The sequence below is a fragment of the Melospiza melodia genome, chromosome 3 (assembly GCF_035770615.1).
Source record: "Melospiza melodia melodia isolate bMelMel2 chromosome 3, bMelMel2.pri, whole genome shotgun sequence".
Classification (NCBI taxonomy): domain Eukaryota; kingdom Metazoa; phylum Chordata; class Aves; order Passeriformes; family Passerellidae; genus Melospiza; species Melospiza melodia.
In genome coordinates this window covers 4,386,589-4,403,892 of record NC_086196.1, presented here as the reverse complement: position 1 = coordinate 4,403,892, position 17,304 = coordinate 4,386,589, and the positions used below count along the sequence as shown (strand labels likewise).

At 42.4% G+C, this 17,304-nt stretch overlaps 2 protein-coding genes across 3 annotated transcripts; both read right to left on the bottom strand.

The window, feature by feature from the left end:
* Positions 1-1,099: 1,099 nt before the first annotated feature.
* On the bottom strand, positions 1,100-7,507 carry LOC134415394 (glutathione S-transferase-like). Of its 2 annotated transcripts, XM_063150704.1 has the most exons (7): positions 7,352-7,507; positions 6,697-6,748; positions 3,657-3,789; positions 2,650-2,791; positions 1,865-1,996; positions 1,357-1,504; positions 1,100-1,264 (listed from the first exon to the last, which is right to left on the bottom strand). In XM_063150704.1, exons 1-6 carry the CDS (start codon positions 7,436-7,438, stop codon positions 1,382-1,384), a joined length of 669 nt encoding a protein of 222 aa, XP_063006774.1. In that variant the 5' UTR covers positions 7,439-7,507; the 3' UTR covers positions 1,100-1,264; positions 1,357-1,381. The 2 variants fall into 2 exon arrangements, with proteins under 2 accessions (XP_063006774.1, XP_063006773.1); XM_063150703.1 differs by having other exon boundaries at positions 1,100-1,504.
* Positions 7,508-10,490: 2,983 nt separating this feature from the next.
* On the bottom strand, positions 10,491-16,689 carry LOC134415395 (glutathione S-transferase-like). Its single transcript, XM_063150705.1, has 7 exons — positions 16,551-16,689; positions 15,381-15,493; positions 14,675-14,726; positions 12,820-12,952; positions 12,013-12,154; positions 11,224-11,355; positions 10,491-10,906 (listed from the first exon to the last, which is right to left on the bottom strand). The coding sequence occupies exons 2-7, from the start codon at positions 15,465-15,467 to the stop codon at positions 10,784-10,786; spliced, it is 669 nt and encodes a 222-aa protein (XP_063006775.1). The 5' UTR covers positions 15,468-15,493; positions 16,551-16,689; the 3' UTR covers positions 10,491-10,783.
* Positions 16,690-17,304: the final 615 nt, after the last annotated feature.

Sequence of the window (17,304 nt, the reverse complement as noted above, 5' to 3'; positions counted from 1 at the left end):
CTCTAGTTGTAGCTGGATTTAAGGCACTGACTCTTTCATTTACAAACTTGGTTTATTTGGTGTTTAAGTAGTATCACAGAACCATAGAATGGTTTGGGGTAGAAGGGACCTTAAAGATCATCTAGTTCCAACCCTCCTGCCATGGACAGGAACACAATTCACTACATAAATGAACATATTTACCTAAGTTCAACAAGTTTATCAAAAGTCTTCCTAACCTCATTAGTGGAGCTTGATTTAAGTGATTAAAATGAACAACTCCAGTACAACTTGCATTAAACCTGGTTTAATATACAGTGACATAAGTCAATATTGATTCCTGCATTCCAGGGTCTCATTAAGACCTGACACCATCCTGAATCCTTCCTTAACAAGTTTTAAGTTGGTACCAGCATTTGTTTCTCAGAGTCTGCAAAGGGCTTTTAGCTGCTGCAATAGATCTCCTGATAAAGGAAACATGGGTGAAGCTGCATTACAAGACTTCAAGTGTCTAGTGCCAAAGCAGAGGCACACTAGGAGCTCTGGTCCAAGGATATTCCAAGTTAAGTTCAGAGGAAAGAAGAATCCAAACTTTCAGCCTCAGCTAACCAGAACCTGCAGGCTTTTCCTGGCATTTCCCAGAAAAAAATACAGGACCTCTTACGTTATGGGTGCTTAGTTGGAGGCAGACACACAACAGGGACTCACCGAGCAGTCCTCACCAAGCCGCGTGTTTTATTGTTCAGAGTTTCTTCTATAGGCAGCTCTAAACTACCAGAACTCAGCTGCTGCTTGGTCTGGGTCTTAACATAGCCCAGCACTCTGACCAGTAATGTCTCTGCATTTATGGTTGAGAGGGATTAGTTGGGGTTGCTCTGTTTGAGTTCAAATCTATCCTATCACTCTTCAACTAGGGAGTTATTTATCAAATCAGAAGAGCCAAATTAGGTTTCATATTCTAGCCAGACTTATTTGTCCAGCTACAGACTAGCTGTATTGCAAAAAAGATCTACTCTTTGGGATAATCACTCCTAATTTTCCAACAATTCTTGGGAATGAAAATAGAACCAGACAGATCTTAGGCATAGAAGTAGCAGCAAGAAATCAATGAATAGCCAGGTTTTGAGTATCAATAGTAAGAATTTATTTCAGGTATTGTCTTTACCCATTTAAGGCACCCAGTGTTGTCCAATATATCCCATATTTAGCAAACTGTTTCCTTGGCTGGTACATTGATGTAGCTTTACATTGAAGTGTCTGCAGTAGGCTAAAATCAGTCCTGTAGCTAAGGAAAGAGAGATTAAACTTCTTTTTTTTTTCACTAATTTCATTAATTTCATTTTGCCAGTATCAGCAAATACAATGAAATACCCATACAGCTTGTATAGGTTCAGACAGCTGCTCATGAGCGGAATATTTTCATTGCTCTGGCGACATCTTCCTCTGTTGTTCGTGGTTTCCTCTGGCTGCCAGGCTGCAGGAATTTCTTTATTGTGGGGATATTGCTTATTCTTGCTTTGAAACTCTACAAAGCAAAATTAAAACAGCACCGTGCTTAGGAATCATTGCAACTGTCAGACATTTCAATGTCATCCATGCTCTGAAAGTCACATCACAAATTGATGCTGCAGAAGAAATGATGTGCTTCCCCTCTTATGCTTTTGGGGTTGTAGTGACAAAACGTGGCAATAATATTGAGTAGGTGAGGCCAGCTAAATTGCTAGAGTATTTGCTTATAATATAATAATTCTACTATTATATAATTGTTAGGGTATTGATTATTTTGCATGTCACCTCTGACCCTCTCACTCCCACATATTTTTCAGCCACGTTAAATCAGTGCTCTTTACAATTCATTGTACATTGAAATTGCCCATTCATTTACCTGCAAGAGAGGAAATTTGGCAAGTATATCAGGTTTGTACTCCTCTGCCATCAAAATGACTTCAAGCAATTGAACATCTGCCCTGCTCAGCTGGTTGCCAACCAGAAAGTCTTTTCCATGGTCTTTCAAAACCTAAAAAGAGAGAACAGAAGAAGATCATGTCTTTTCTCTCTCTTTTATCAGTTCTTTTCTCATAAATAAGGTGATATCTTCAAAGCAGGGTCACATATTGCACAGAGTTGTCAGTGAAAGAAGGAAATGCAGTTCAAATACTTGAAGTACAATGATCTGAAGGCACTGCCACCCTAGGCATCATCTATCAGCTCTTTCACTTCTACATTCCTGTCTGGCAGCTCAGTTGGGCTCATCTTGCCTTGCCTGCTGTAGCTGCACTGAAGCCCAAGCTGTATGAGATACAGGAGGAACTGCAATGCTTTTACACAGCATGTATGGTACAGGGCCGTTTGCACTTCAGGAGGAACCTTGATGTCAAAGCTGGTGCTGTAGGGTCTATTGTCTGAACAACACACACACTGAAACATGGACATTTGGGGAGCTCTGTGTGTGCTGGGTTTTTGCAGCTGTACATCTCTCCCAGATTTGAAGTGCCCTCTGTCCCCTCTGTGGTATCCTGTCTCCACCTTAATCCCAGCACCACTAAAAACCAGAGCATTGATTTTCCAGGGGTAGCTTCTCTTCTGTTTTCCCCCATTAAACTAGTGTGCTTCCAGGATGGAGCTTCAAGGTAACAGCATCAATTGAGCCACTAGCTCTTTGCCACATACCTTCTCAAATACTGGGAAGTATCTGTTTTCAGCCTTGTCCATCATATTTGCAAAATATTCCTGCTTTTTTTCTGCTGGTTGGATAACATACATGAGGAGCAACTCATTCAGATCGAACATTCCTTCCACGTACATATCAATTCTGAAAGGAAGAGATCCACTTGGTCAGGTCACACAGTAGTTCTGAACAGCACAATAACTCCTGGCACAACCTCACTGAGATGCTGGGAAATCCCTGCCTCTTCTGTCCCACACACACACACACATACCCTGGCAAAGTTCCCCCTGGAATGCAGTTGCACTGGGGCAGGCAGGGGGGCAGCTTGGGCCAAAGGCAAATGCAAAATTCCTAGGGAAACCTAAAGACTGTAGGACTCCCACTTCTTACTGGGACTGATTCCTGTCTGGAATATGGGTTTGTGAACCTGACTACAGAATTCTCATGTGTGCCATCCAGACTCGTGTAAAAAATCCAGTAAGACAGCCTAAGATTTACAGCAGGTCCATACCATTTCTAGCAAATATCATGACACATGTGTTTACCAGGGCTTATTAAGTTCAACCATTCAGAAATACCTCAGCTGAAAACATGAGCCCCAGGAGTCCTCTCCTTTAATAACCTGTAATTAAATCTGCACTAATTCCTGGTAATTAGAGAGAAAAGGGTTTTTTCTTCCCTTAAAAGACATTCCCCTGAATGTGAGGAGGGTAAACTGATGCTGCTGTCAACTGCAGGAGAAAATGAAATGCAGCATCAGTGGGACAGTCTGCCCCCCGACTGCTCTCTTCTGGTAAGTGCATTGACCTCTGACTGATGATTCCTGGGCTCGCTTGCCCTATGGAATCCAGCTGGCTCTCTCTGCTGTGGACATCAGCTGCAGTCACAGTGATCTCGTGCACTGCTGCCCTCTCCCACTGAATCCAGCTGGGAGCTGGATACCCTTGTGTTTCCCTGAGCTACAGGGTGGGCTGGGGTCTAACAAGCAAAGGTGGTACTGTTACAGTACAGGGCTCTCTCCTTCACGTCCTTCCCGTAGAGGTTGTACTTGGTTGATATGTAGTTGGCAATGGCTCTGGTCTGCACCAGCTTCATCCCATCGATCTCTACCATTGGCACTTGCTGAAAGAGCAGGGATCCATCTAGGCCAAGGGGAAGAACACAGGGAGAAGTTCAGTCCCTCAGTGAGAACCACCCACACGTGTTAGGCAAAGAAAGCACACATATTCCTTTTTATTTGGAATCTGAATCAATCTGGCTGGATAAAATATCCCAAGATCATCAAATGCAATTGTAAAACCAGCAATGCCTAATTCCACCACTAAACCCTCTCCCCAAGTGCACATCTACACGCAGAGACTCAACCACTTCCTTGGGCAGCCTGTTCCAATGCTTGACAACCCTTTTGGTAGCAACCTTCCTCATTCTTACAGGAAAGTGTGTAAAATGCTCACCATGTAGCAGTAGCATATTAATAGCTTAATACTATAGCAATGAAATTGTGGAAATTTCAGATTGAGGAAACAGCCAAAGGCAGATCTGGCAGCTGTCACACATTGAACAATACAGGCACTGCATGGCTCTAACACAGGTGATTTTCATGTTGGTTCATAGAGATGAGAAGGACTGAAAGATCTGGTCCAGCCAGTTTCTGTCATGTTCTGCCAATTACGTCTGGACTTTCTAAGCACTGACCCACATATAATGTGAATACTAATGAATATATAAATAATAGTGATTAGAAAAGCAAAGAAGATCTTTGTGACAACTTTTTTGACTTTACAAATGGCAGCCGCCACCATCCTACCCTTCCTTATTCTAACATTCTCCGCCAGCAAAGCAGGCACTGGGCCAGCCCTACCAGTAACTTCCACCCGACCCCACGGCTCGAATCACCTTCACAACTTCAACCTCCTACAATGCTAAAAATCATCGCCCCAACTGCAGCACTCCTCCCCTTAATCCTCCTCTCCTCACGCAAACATCTATGACTAACATCACATAATACAGCCTACTAATCGCCACCGTCAGCCTGCAATGACTCACACCAACATACTACCCAAAGGCCTAACCCCCTGAACATCCATTGACCAAATCTCCTCCCCCCTGTTAGTCCTTTCATGCTGACTCCTCCCCCTCATAATCATAGCAAGCCAAAACCACCTAGAACAAGAACCCATCACCCGCAAACGAATCTTTGCCACAACAGTAATCCTAGCTCAACTGTTCATCCTTCTAGCCTGCTTGGCCTCAGAGCTAATGCTCTTCTACATCGCATACAAAGGCACCCTAATCCCCACCCTCATCCTCATCACACAATGAGGGAACCAGCCAGAACACCTAAACGCTGGCATTTACCTCCTATTCTACACACTGGCCAGCTCACTCCCACTACTAATTGCCATCCTCCACCTGCACAATCAAATCGGCACACTATACTTCCCAATACTCAAACTTCCACACCCTACATTAAACTCCTCTTGATCAAACTTTTTGACTTTAAATCTGTCTAGGCATGAAAAGGGAACAATGAGTGAGTTCGATGAGATTCCTGCAAGACCCAAATATCTCTTGGAGTGAGGCTGGAGCCATGCAACGCTTTTGCTAGCATGCAGAAGTCTTATCTTAGCCTGAAAGATGTAAAAATTTTTCTCCAGAAAGAGAGGTATCAGACCAGAGAGCCTGCAAGAGTTTTTGCTTGACGGAATCATATTTCTTGATTCAGATGACTGATCAGATATGTCCCTCTTTGTAAGGTTGCATTTAGCTTTATGCTTGTGTCCCAAAATACTTTTTGAAAGGCAGCCTGTTACATAGGGACCAAGTGATTATTCCTACAGGACAGCAGGACTGCAAATGCTAACCCAAGCTCAGGTTGCTTTTCACAGGCCAGGTGAAGAGCACAGACATGCAATTTGGTTTGGAAGAGACATGATTATCATGTCCAGGAAGACAGAAGCGGAAGCCAGCATGGTGGGTTGTTGCCTTGGGAGGCAGGAATGCAGCAGAGGAACAGGTAAACTTGGAAATCTGGAACTCTGTTTTCATAGGGATCATAAAACCACAACTTTGAAGGCAACCTAAGATGCTAATGACTTTGAAGATGATCTGAAGACAAAGGCCTCTATGGCCATAGGATGGAAAGCAGTGGTCACAAAATGAAGCAAAGGAGTGAGACCTCGTGGGAGACGACCCCTGGGTGCCAACTGTAGGGGCTGATCTCTGGGGCCGTTCGGTGCCATCCGGCTGCTCTGGACCCCCGCCCATCCCAGCCTGTACGAGGACAAAAGGAAAAGACTCGAGGCTCTCTTCTCCTCAGGACCAGAGCCCTACTTTGTTCCTTGAGACGTGTCACCTGGAAATCCAGGCAACATCCCTGGGGGAAAAGAGGAAGAATGCTTGATGGTGGGAGATTTTAAACCGGGGAATGGAGGGTGGAGGTAAAGAACCACAGGCAGTGGGATACAAGTGGGGAGGAAGAGAGGAGAGGAGGAGACCAGGGAGAAACCACTGCTACTGGGGCTCAGGGGGCAAAGGGGAGAAGGAGACAGACCATGTGACCAGTGCAATTTACCAGACACCCAGTGCAAAACAACAACTAAATGAACTATTTAGTGCAATACAACAAAGGAGAGTCAACCATCTGAACTTCAAGAAAGGCTCTTGGACTGTGTGGGTTGTCCAGAGATGCTGTACATTCTCCATCCTTGGAGATACTCAAAACCCAGCTGGGCATGGTCCTGGGTAACTGGCTGGAGGGGGCCTTGCTTGAATGGGGCAGGTGGAGTAGATAATCTTGAGAGGTCCCTTCTGACCTCAGCCCTTCTGGCATTCAGTGGAGGTTGAAGCACCTGGGTGGATGATATCACCTAACACTGCAGTGTGCAACTCTTAGAGCTCATGTACAAACGAGTCTATGCCATTTTCTTTTAAGGCACTAAGACTTCAGAATTCTTAGGAGATCTCAGACAAGCAATTCTAATTTCTATTCTGATTATTTTTATTATTATTATTGCGGCTTGTATTATCTAAGAGTGAAGAAAACTTACCCTTCTGTATCTTTGTCAGATCCTCCTTTTTTTCCAGGTAAGATTCTTCAAACTGCAGGAAGGAGAAAAGTTCTATTGTCATTCCATGATTTAGCCTCTCCTCCTTTAGGTAAAAAAGGCCTAAAGTGATGTGTTTTGGGCAATATTATATTTCTAAAACATAAATCATATTTGAAATCTTTCAGGCACATTGGCCTTCGCTGTGACAGAAGCCCTCGTATCTTGAAACACACAGATTCCCATACACCATCTCAGGTTTACCATCAGAATCTGTCAGAGGTAAAAAAACCCCTAAAACCTGTAGTTTTGGACATTGGCCATTGGAATTTAACTGCAGGTTCTCAGAATTGCAGGTGCTTGACCTCTGTAATCAGAAGATTAAGAAGCCAGGTTCTGCTGCAGGGGTTCTAAATTTCTTCTCTCTCTAGCTACAGGGGAGGAGCATTTCTGGTGCTACCTGCAGGCTTTGCACACGATGCATGCAAGTGAGACAGGAACTTGCCCCCTGCTTAGGGCAAGCTTGTGCTCCCTGTTGGCCTGCTCAGCAATGCACTGAAAGCAGAGCTTGAAACTGCTGCTCAGTCACACTTTTCAGAAGGGACAGTAGAAGCACATATTTGTCACAGGATCTCAGTACAAAAGACCAGAAACAAACCTCAACCCCAGCTGCTGCCAGGAGCCACCGAATTGGTTCCATGCGGCCACGTCCATTGAAGTAGTGCAGCCTGGGTTTTCCAGACATGTTTCCACCTGCCTGATTCTCTGGTATCTGCAATGAAGAAAGCAGGGTTGAGCAATAAACATTCACAATCCTGGATTCAACTCTCTAATTTGCTTTCAAAGTTGTCTTTTTTGAAATCAATGATTTATTGTCCAAGACTTGAATTAATCAACAGTGGATATAAAAGTTAGAATATATTGAGAGACTGCCACGTATCATTCTGCCTTCAAATATTACTAACACATGCAGAATATTTAAGCAGAACTCTGTACTTAGAGCAATTGGCCCAGAGAGAAAAGCAGTCAATCAAAACAGTTTTCATTCAAAGTGTTCTGTTCTGACCAGAACACTGAATGTGCTATTTGTGTATTTTGACATTATCTCAAAACACAGTTACTGTTTAATCAGATACATGCTATAATCTCAGCAATTGCTCTGCTTTCTCCAGCAGTCATTTATGCTCCATTATAACCAGCCAGGAAGGAATCCTTTCCATCAGTCAATCCATTTTACAACACTCCATGCTTCTGAAATGTCTTTAGACAAACCTCTAAAAAATGGAAATTAATTTTTCCAACTGTTAACATCAGATTTGCCTTTAACACTGGCACGGCCTCAGGGCAATGCCTGCTTGGTCCAGTTCCAGCTCTGCTGGAATTTCGAGCAACAACAGCTTCTAGGCAGACACTTAAAGCAACAACAGTTTCTAGGCAGAGTGTCACCCACCCCACTCAGAACCATGTGTGCACATCAGCCACAAACACACCCAAACAGTGCCCAGCCTGTACCAGCCTCACAGCTATTGACACCCTGTCAGCAACAAAGCTGAAGCTTTAACAGCAGCAAAAGGAAAACGGCCAAACCACCACCATATTCCCCTTGTAAATAACATGTCAGCTTCTCTGGAGTAGGAAGGAGAAGGTGAGAGAAAACACTTTCCACTTGTTGTATATGTACTTCTTTTTCTAATTCTCTGCACCTCAGAAGCAGCTGATTAAGAATTAACATTCGGTGCACATAACCATGCTAGTAAAGAAAGTACATACAGACATTTAATCTATAAAACCCATTCAATGACTGAGTTTCTCATACAACAACTCCCTGCATGTCCAAATAAAAGAATCCACTTACCTTGTGCACAGTGGAACTCACTCTAAGCTCTCAGCCGTTCTGTCTTCAGATCATATATCTCTATAGCCCCTCCCACAGCAAGTATTGCCAACAATTCTCTGCAAATGGGAAATCACTTTCTCTTAAGCAAACAAAATCAATTGCCTCTATTAAGTTACATCTCACCTACAGAACATAAAATCCTGACTAATGCTGACAATGTCAATATGTAAGGTAGATGAGAGGTCATGGTCATTGGAAATATCTGTCCTAGCACAGATGGTTATGTGCCTCATCTTGCTAGTTTAAAAAAATTGTAATGGCTGAAAAGCTCAGTTGAAAAGAATGCTGCACTGCCAATCACACTTTAATTCTAATGGCTTTTGGTTTTTTACTTTTTATACATTGCCACTTTACATACATCACATCAACTAATTCAGCTCAAATCTGTCACAAGCTTTTATGCCTTGCTAAGTGTATATTCCTTCAGGACACTTCTGCTCAATTTCATCTCTGGGCAGCAGGGTTGGTTTTGAATTTTTTTCTATAAAAAATGTCACCCTCACTTTGACTCAGTAGAAATATGCACCAACAACAAAGAGAACTGTGTGAGACAGTGAATGAAGTGTGGTATCAGATGGCAAACTGCCCTCTGCACTCCTGAGTGCTTACATTATAGAATTGTATTGATCTGAGACAGTTAGTACAGAATAATCCTCCTTGCTCCCTCCTGCCTATCTAATCTACATGGTTAATATTGATGTAGGCAGTACCTGCAGTCAAAGTCCAAAAATACATGCAAAATTTGGCTGAATTACCCTAAAGATAGCAGTGAGCAGGAATATTCACTTATGTTACACAGGGAGGTTGTATAAATTGCAGTGTGTCACACAAAACAATTGGTTTGTTACAGTAGGAGGGGTTTTCTCCCTCAGATCCTTACTGGACACTAGCTGCAAGTGTTGCCCAAATGTTCCAGTGAAGGAGGAGAGAAAACAGCTCCAGCAACAACTCTCTGCATCTTTTAGCATGCTTTTCTGCTGAAGAAAAACATGGGTTTATTTTCTTTTTAAATGAAAAAACTGGTTCCAGCAGCATGACATTTCACATTAAGAAACTGTTGGCTTTAGCAAGACCTACAGAGCCCTGAGTTTGCCCAGCTGAAAACTGACAGTGTTCTAGTTGTAGCTGGATTTAGGGCACTGACTCTTTCATTTACAAACTTGGTTTATTTGGGGTTTAAGTAGTATCACAGAACCATAGAATGGTTTGGGGTAGAAGGGACCTTAAAGATCATCTAGTTCCAACCCTCCTGCCATGGACAGGAACACATTTCACTATATAAATGCACATATTTATCAAAATTCAACAGTCTTGATAACCTCATTAGTGGAGCTTGATTTAAGTGATTAAAATGAACAACTCCAGTACAACTTGCATTAAACTTGGTTTAATATACAGTGACATAAGTCAATATTGATTCCTGCATTCCAGGGTCTCACTAAGACCTGACACCATCCTGAATCCTTCCTTAACAAGTTTTAAGTTGGTACCAGCATTTGTTTCTCAGAGTCTGCAAAGGGCTTTTAGCTGCTGCAATAGATCTCCTGATAAAGGAAACATGGGTGAAGCTGCATTACAAGACTTCAAGTGTCTAGTGCCAAAGCAGAGGCACACTAGGAGCTCTGGTCCAAGGATATTCCAAGTTAAGCTCAGAGGAAAGCTGAATCCAAACATTCAACCTCACCTAGCCAGAACATGCAGGCTTTTCTATGAATTTCCTAGGGAAAAAAAAAAAAAACATGGCCTACTATTTGGGATAATCTCTCCTAATTTTGCAACATGGCCTACTATTTGGGATAATCTCTCCTAATTTTGCAACAATTCTTGGGAATGGCAGAAAAACAAAACCAGACAGATCTTAGGCCTAGAAGTTGCAGCAAGAAATCAATGAACAGCTGGGTTTGGAGTATCAATAGTAAGAATTTATTTCAGGTAGCTTTTTAGTTACCTAAGGCATTCTGTGTTGTCCCATATACCCCCTATTTAGTGAACTGTTTCCTTTGCTGGTACACTCACGTAGTTTAACACTGAAGTGTCTGCAGTAGGCTAAAACCAGCCCTGTTGGTAAGGAAAGATCAAAAACATTTTTTCACTCGTTCCATTAATTTGACATTTCCATTCTTTTCATTATTTTCACCTTCCTACTATCTGCAAATACAATGAAACAGAGTTTCTGTGGCTTTAGGGTGCTGCTCAGGAGTAGAAAATTTTCATCACTTTGTCTACAACATCGTCATCTGATGGCGGTTTCCTCTGGCTGCCAGGCTGCAGGAATTTCTTTATTGTGGGGATGTTGCTTAGTCTTGCTTTGAAACTCTAGAAAACAAAACCAAAACAGCACAGAGCTTAAGAATCATTGCAACTGTCAGACATTTCAATGTTATCCGTGTTCTGAAAGTCACATCACAGCTTGATGCTGCAGAAGAAACTATACACTTCCCCTCTTATGCTTTTGTGGTTGTAGTGACAGAATGTGGCAATAACAATGAGGATGTGGGGCCAGCTAAAAGTTTTTAGGATATTTTATTATTTTGCATGTCACTTCTGACCCTCTCACTCCCACATATTTCCCAGCCATTTAAAATCAGTGCTCTTTACAATTCATTGTACATTCAAACTGCCCGTTCATTTACCTGCAAGAGAGGAAATTTGGCGAAGATATCAGGCTTCCACTCCTCTACCATCAAAATGATTTCAAGCAATTGAACATCTGCCCTGCTCAGCTGGTTGCCAACCAGAAAGTCTTTTCCGTGGTCTTTCAAAACCTAAAAAGAGAGAACAGAAGAAGATCATGTCTTTTCTCTCTCTATTATCAGTTCTTTTCTCATAAATAAGGTGATATCTTCAAAGCAGGGTCACACATTGCACAGAGTTGTCAGTGAAAGAAGGAAATGCAGTTCAAACACTTGAAGTACAAACAATGATCTGAAGGCACTGCCACCCTAGGCATCATCTATCAGCTCTTTCACTTCTACATTCCTGTCTGGCAGCTCAGTTGGGCTCATCTTGCCTTGCCTGCTGTAGCTGCACTGAAGCCCAAGCTGTATGAGATACAGGAGGAACTGCAATGCTTTTACACAGCATGTATGGTACAGGGCCACTTGCACTTCAGTAGGAACCTTGATGTCAAAGCTGGTGCTGTAGGGTCTATTGTCTGAACAACACACACACTGAAACATGGACATTTGGGGAGCTCTGTGTGTGCTGGGTTTTTGCAGCTGTACATCTCTCCCAGATTTGAAGTGCCCTCTGTCCCATCTGTGATATCCTGTCTCCACCTTAATCCCAGCACCACTAAAAACCAGAGCATTGATTTTCCAGGGGTAGCTTCTCTTCTGTTTTCCTCCATTAAACTAGTGTGCTTCCAGGATGGAGCTTCAAGGTAACAGCATCAATTGAGCCACTAGCTCTTTGCCACATACCTTCTCAAATACTGGGAAGTATCTGTTTTCAGTCTTGTCCATCATATTTGCAAAATGCTGCTCCTTTTTGTCTGCTGGTTGGATTTCATATGTCATAAGTAACTCATTCAGATCAAACATTCCTTCCACGTACATATCAATTCTGAAAGGAAGAGATCCACTTGGTCAGGTCACACACAGAGTAGTGACCTGACCAAGTGTAGAGCACAATAACTCCTGGCACAACCTCACTGAGATGCTGGGAAATCCCTGCGTCTTCTATCCCACACACACATATACCCTGGCAAAGTTCCCCCAGGAATGCAGTTGCACTGGGGCCAGGCAGGGGGAAAGCTTGGGCCAAAGGCAAATGCAAAATTCCTAGGGAAACCTAAAGACTGTAGGACTCCCATTTCTTACTGGGACTGATTCTTGTCTGGAATATGGGTTTGTGAACCTGAATACAGAATTGTCATGTGTGCCATCCAGACTCGTGTTAAAAATCCAATAAGACAGCCTAAGATTTACAGCAGGTCCATACCATTTCTAGCAAATATCTTGACACATGTGTTTACCAGGGCTTATTAATTTCAACCATTCAGTAATACCTCAGGTGAAAACATGAGCCCCAGGAATCCTCTCCTTTAACAACCTGTAATTAAATCTGCACTAATTCCTGGTAATTAGAGAGAAAAGGGTTTTTCTTCCCTTAAAAGACATTCCCCTGAATGTGAGGAGGGTAAAATGATGCTGCTGACAACCCTTGTGTTTCCCTGAGCTACAGGGTGGGCTGGGGTCTAACAAGCAAAGGTGGTACTGTTACAGTACAGGGCTCTCTCCTTCACGTCCTTCCCGTAGAGGTTGTACTTGGTTGATATGTAGTTGGCAATGGCTCTGGTCTGCACCAGCTTCATCCCATCAATCTCTACCATTGGCACTTGCTGAAAGAGCAGGGATCCATCTAGGCCAAGGGGAAGAACACAAGGAGAAGTTCAGTCTCTCAGTGAGAACCACCCACACATGTGTTAGGCAAAGAAAGCACACGTATTCCTTTTTATTGAGAATCTGCATCAATCTGGATGGATAAAATATCCCAAGATCATCAAATCCAATTGTAAATGCAATGCCTAATTCCACCACTAAACCCTCTCCCCAAGTGCACATCTACACGCAGTGACTCAACCACTTCCTTGGAGAGCCTGTTCCAATGCTTGACAAACCTTTTGGTAGCAACCTTCCTCATTCTTACAGGAATGTGTGGACAATGCTCACCATGCAGCAGTGACACGTTAATAACTTAATACTATAGCAATGAAGTTGTGGGAATTTCAGATTGAGGCAACAGTCAAATGCAGATCTGGCAGCTGTCACACATTGAACAATACATGCACTGCATGGCTCTAACACAGGTGATTTTCATGGAGGTTCACAGAGATGAGAAGGACTGAAAAACCTTGTCCAGTCCGTTTCTGTCATGTTTTGCTAAATACATCTGGACTTTCTAATCACTGGCTGACTTATAATGTGAATACTAATGAATATAGAAATAATAGTGAATAGAAAAGCATAGAATATCTTTGTGACAACTTTATTGACTTTATAAATGGCATCCCATCTATACAAGCATGAAGTGAGACCAACAAATGAGTTCCATGAGATTCCTGCAAGCCCCAAATATCACTTGGAGTGAGGCTGGAGCCATGCAATTCTTCTGCTAGTATGCAGAAGCCTTGTCCTAGCAAGAAGAAATACCTCCAGAAAGAGAGGTATCAGATCAGAAAGTCAGCAAGAGTTTTTGCTTAGGGAATGATATGTCCCTTTTGTAAGTGTACATTTTTTTTTAGCTTTATGCTTGTGTCCCAAAATACTTTTTGAAAGGCAGCCTGTTACATAGGGACCAAGTGATTATTCCTACAGGACAGCAGGACTGCAAATGCTAACCCAAGCTCAGGTTGCTTTTCACAGGCCAGGTGAAGAGCACAGACATGCAATTTGGTTTGGAAGAAACATGATTATCATGTCCAGGAAGACAGAAGCTGAAGCAGCACGGTGGGTTGTTGCCTTGGGAGGCAGGAATGCAGCAGAGGAACAGGTAAACTTGGAAATCTGGAACTCTTTTTTCAAAGGGATTATAAAGCAACAATTTGTAGGCAACCTAAGATGCTAATGACTTTTCAAGATGATCTGAAGACAAAGGTCTCTATGGCCATAGGATGGAAGGCAATGGACAAAAACTGAAGCAAAGGAGAGTCAAATGTCTGAACTTCAAGAAAGGCTCTTTGACTGTGTGGGTTGTCCAGAGAAGCTGTACATTCTCCACTCTTGGAGATAATCAAAACCCAGCTGGGCATGGTCCTGGGTAACTGGCTGGAGGGGGCCTTGCTTGAAGTGGGGGAGGTGGAGTAGATAATCTTGAGAGGTCTCTTATGACCTCAGCCCTTCTGGCATTCAGTGAAGATTGAAGCAACTGGGTGGATGATATCAGCTATCAAACTGCGGGACCTCTCTCGGCACCTCTGAGAGCGCATGTACAAAATCCAGTTAAGAGACTTTCTTTTTAAGGCACTAAGATTTAATAATTCTTAAGTGTTCTCAGACAAGTAACTCTAATTCTAATTTCAATTCTGATTCTTCCTATTTTTACTATTGCTGCTGTTGTAATCTAAAAGTGAAGGAAACTTACCCTTCTGTAACTTTGTCAGATCCTCCTTTTTTTCCAGGTAAGATTCTTCAAACTGCAGGAGGGAGAAAAGTTCTATTGTCATTCCATGATTTAGCCTCTCCGCCTTTAGGTAAAGAAGACCTAAAGAGATATCTTTTGGGCAATTTTATATTTTTAAAACATAAATCATATTTGAAAGCTGTCAGGCACTTTGGCCATAACTGTGACAGAAACCCCTGGATCTTGAAACACACAGATTCCCATACACTATCTCGGGTTGAGTATCAGAATGTGTCACAGGTAAAAAATTTACTTTGTGATTTACAATATCCAGTACGTTCAAAGGCAAACTACATCGAGGCAGCAATAATAATCTCTTGCTGTTTTGGACATTGGAATTTAACTGAAGGTACTCAGAATTGCAGGTGCTTGACCTCTATAATCAGAAGATTAAGAAGCCAGGTTCTGCTGCTGGGGTTCTAAATTTCTTCTCTCTCTAGCTACAGGGGAGGAGCATTTCTGGTGCTACCTGCAGGCTTTGCACACGATGCATGCAAGTGAGACAGGAATTTGCCCCCTGCTTAGGGCAAGCTTGTGCTCCCTGTTGGCCTGCTCAGCAATGCACTGAAGGCAGAGCTTGAAACTGCTGCTCAGTCACACTTTTCAGAAGGAACAGCAGAAGCACATATTTGTCACAGGATCTCAGTACAAAAGACCAGAAACAAACCTCAACCCCAGCTGCTGCCAGGAGCCACCGAATTGGTTCCATGCGGCCACGTCCATTGAAGTAGTGCAGCCTGGGTTTTCCAGACATGTTTCCACCTCCTGATTCCCTGGTATCTGCAATGAAGAAAGCAGGGTTGCAGTTTTGAATCTCTAACTGGCTCTCAAATTGTCTTGTTTGGAACCACTGATTTATGGTTCAAGATTTTAATTAATTAACAGCGGAGGTAAAAGATTATATTGAGAGACTGCCATGTATCATTCTGCCTTCAAATATTACTTATACATGCAGAATATTTAAGCAGAATTCTGTACTTAGAATTGGCCCAGACAGAGAACAAGGCTTTTAAAGTATTTTAATCTTTGCGTACAATGTGTTTTGTTCTGACCAGAAAGCTGCATGTGCAATTTGTGAATTTTGGCATTATCTCAGAACACAGTTACTGTTTAATCAGATACATGCTATAAACTCAGCAATTGCTCTGCTTTCTCCAGCAGCCATTTATGCTCCATTATAACCAGCCAGGAAGGAATCCTTTCCATCAGTCAATCCATTTTACAACACTCCATGCTTCTGAAATGTCTTTAGACAAACCTCTAAAAAATGGAAGTTAATTTTGCCTCTGGTAACATCAGATTTGCCTTTAACACTGGCACGGCCTCAGGGCAATGCCTGCTTGGTCCAGTTCCAGCTCTGCTGGAATTTCGAGCAACAACAGCTTCTAGGCAGACACTTAAAGCAACAACAGTTTCTAGGCAGAGTGTCACCCACCCCACTCAGAACCATGTGTGCACATCAGCCACAAACACACCCAAACAGTGCCCAGCCTGTACCAGCCTCACAGCTATTGACACCCTGTCAGCAACAAAGCTGAAGCTTTAACAGCAGCAAAAGGAAAACGGCCAAACCACCACCATATTCCCCTCGTAAATAACATGTCAGCTTCTCCGGAGTAGGAAGGAGGCAGTGAAACACTCCCCACTTTTGTTATCTGTACTTCTTAATTCTCTACACCTTAAAAGCAGCTGATTGAGAATTAACATTTGGTACACATATCCATATTACTAAAGAAAATACATACACACATTTATTCTGTATAACCCATGCAATGACTGAGTTTCATGTGCAAGTCCCTGCATTTTAGGGAAAAAATAAAGCAAAAAACTTACTTACCCTTTGCACAGTGTGACCCACTCTAAACTTACAGCAGTTCTGCCTTAAGATTATATAACTTTGGAGCCCCTCCTACACTGAGCGTTCCAAAGAGCTCTCTGCAAACAGGAAACTTCTGTCTCTTGAGCAAACAAAACCTATTATCTCTGTTTAGCTACTTCTGACCTACAGAAAATAAATTCCTGACTAATGCTGACTATGTAGAAATGTAAAATAAATCAGAGGTTATGATCTTTGGAAACGTGTGCTAGCACAAAATGGTTATATGCCTCCTATTTATATTGCTTGTTACCATGCTAGCTAAAAATAATTATAACAGCTGAAAAGCTCACTCAGATTAAAAGAATACTGCTATGGCAATCTCACTTTTATTCTAGGGGTATTTTTGTTTGTTTTGGGTTTTTTTTTTACTTTTTACACATAGCCATTTTACATAAATCACATCAACTAATTCAGCTCGAATCTTTCACAAGCTTCTATGCCTTGCTTAGTGCAAATTCCTTCAGGTGACTTCTGTTGAATCCTCTCTGGACATCTGGGTTGGTTTGGTTTTTTTTGTATTTTCTGAATTTGACTCAGTGAAAAAACACACCAAAGACAGCTGAAAGAGACAGTAAATGAAGTGTGGCATCAGAAGGCAAACTGCACTCTGCAGTCCTGACTGCGTTCTTTGGACAACTCAATAGATTTCAAGAAGTCATACATTCAAATACAGCATACATTCCCATGTACCTTTCTGCCTGTCTAACCTACC

Bases quoted from the DNA above. Each gene is read 5' to 3' on its own strand.
- LOC134415395 (XM_063150705.1), bottom strand. From the start codon at position 15,467: ATGTCTGGAAAACCCAGGCTGCACTACTTCAATGGACGTGGCCGCATG. The intron at 14,727-15,380 runs GTTTGTTTCTGG...TCCCTCCTGCAG, and splicing joins TGGCAGCAGCTGGGGTTGAG to TTTGAAGAATCTTACCTGGA. The intron at 12,953-14,674 runs GTAAGTTTCCTT...CCCTTGGCCTAG, and splicing joins TCTGACAAAGTTACAGAAGG to ATGGATCCCTGCTCTTTCAG.
- LOC134415394 (XM_063150703.1), bottom strand. From the start codon at position 7,438: ATGTCTGGAAAACCCAGGCTGCACTACTTCAATGGACGTGGCCGCATG. The intron at 3,790-6,696 runs GTAAGTTTTCTT...CCCTTGGCCTAG, and splicing joins TCTGACAAAGATACAGAAGG to ATGGATCCCTGCTCTTTCAG. The intron at 1,997-2,649 runs GTATGTGGCAAA...CTCTCTTTTTAG, and splicing joins ACTTCCCAGTATTTGAGAAG to GTTTTGAAAGACCATGGAAA.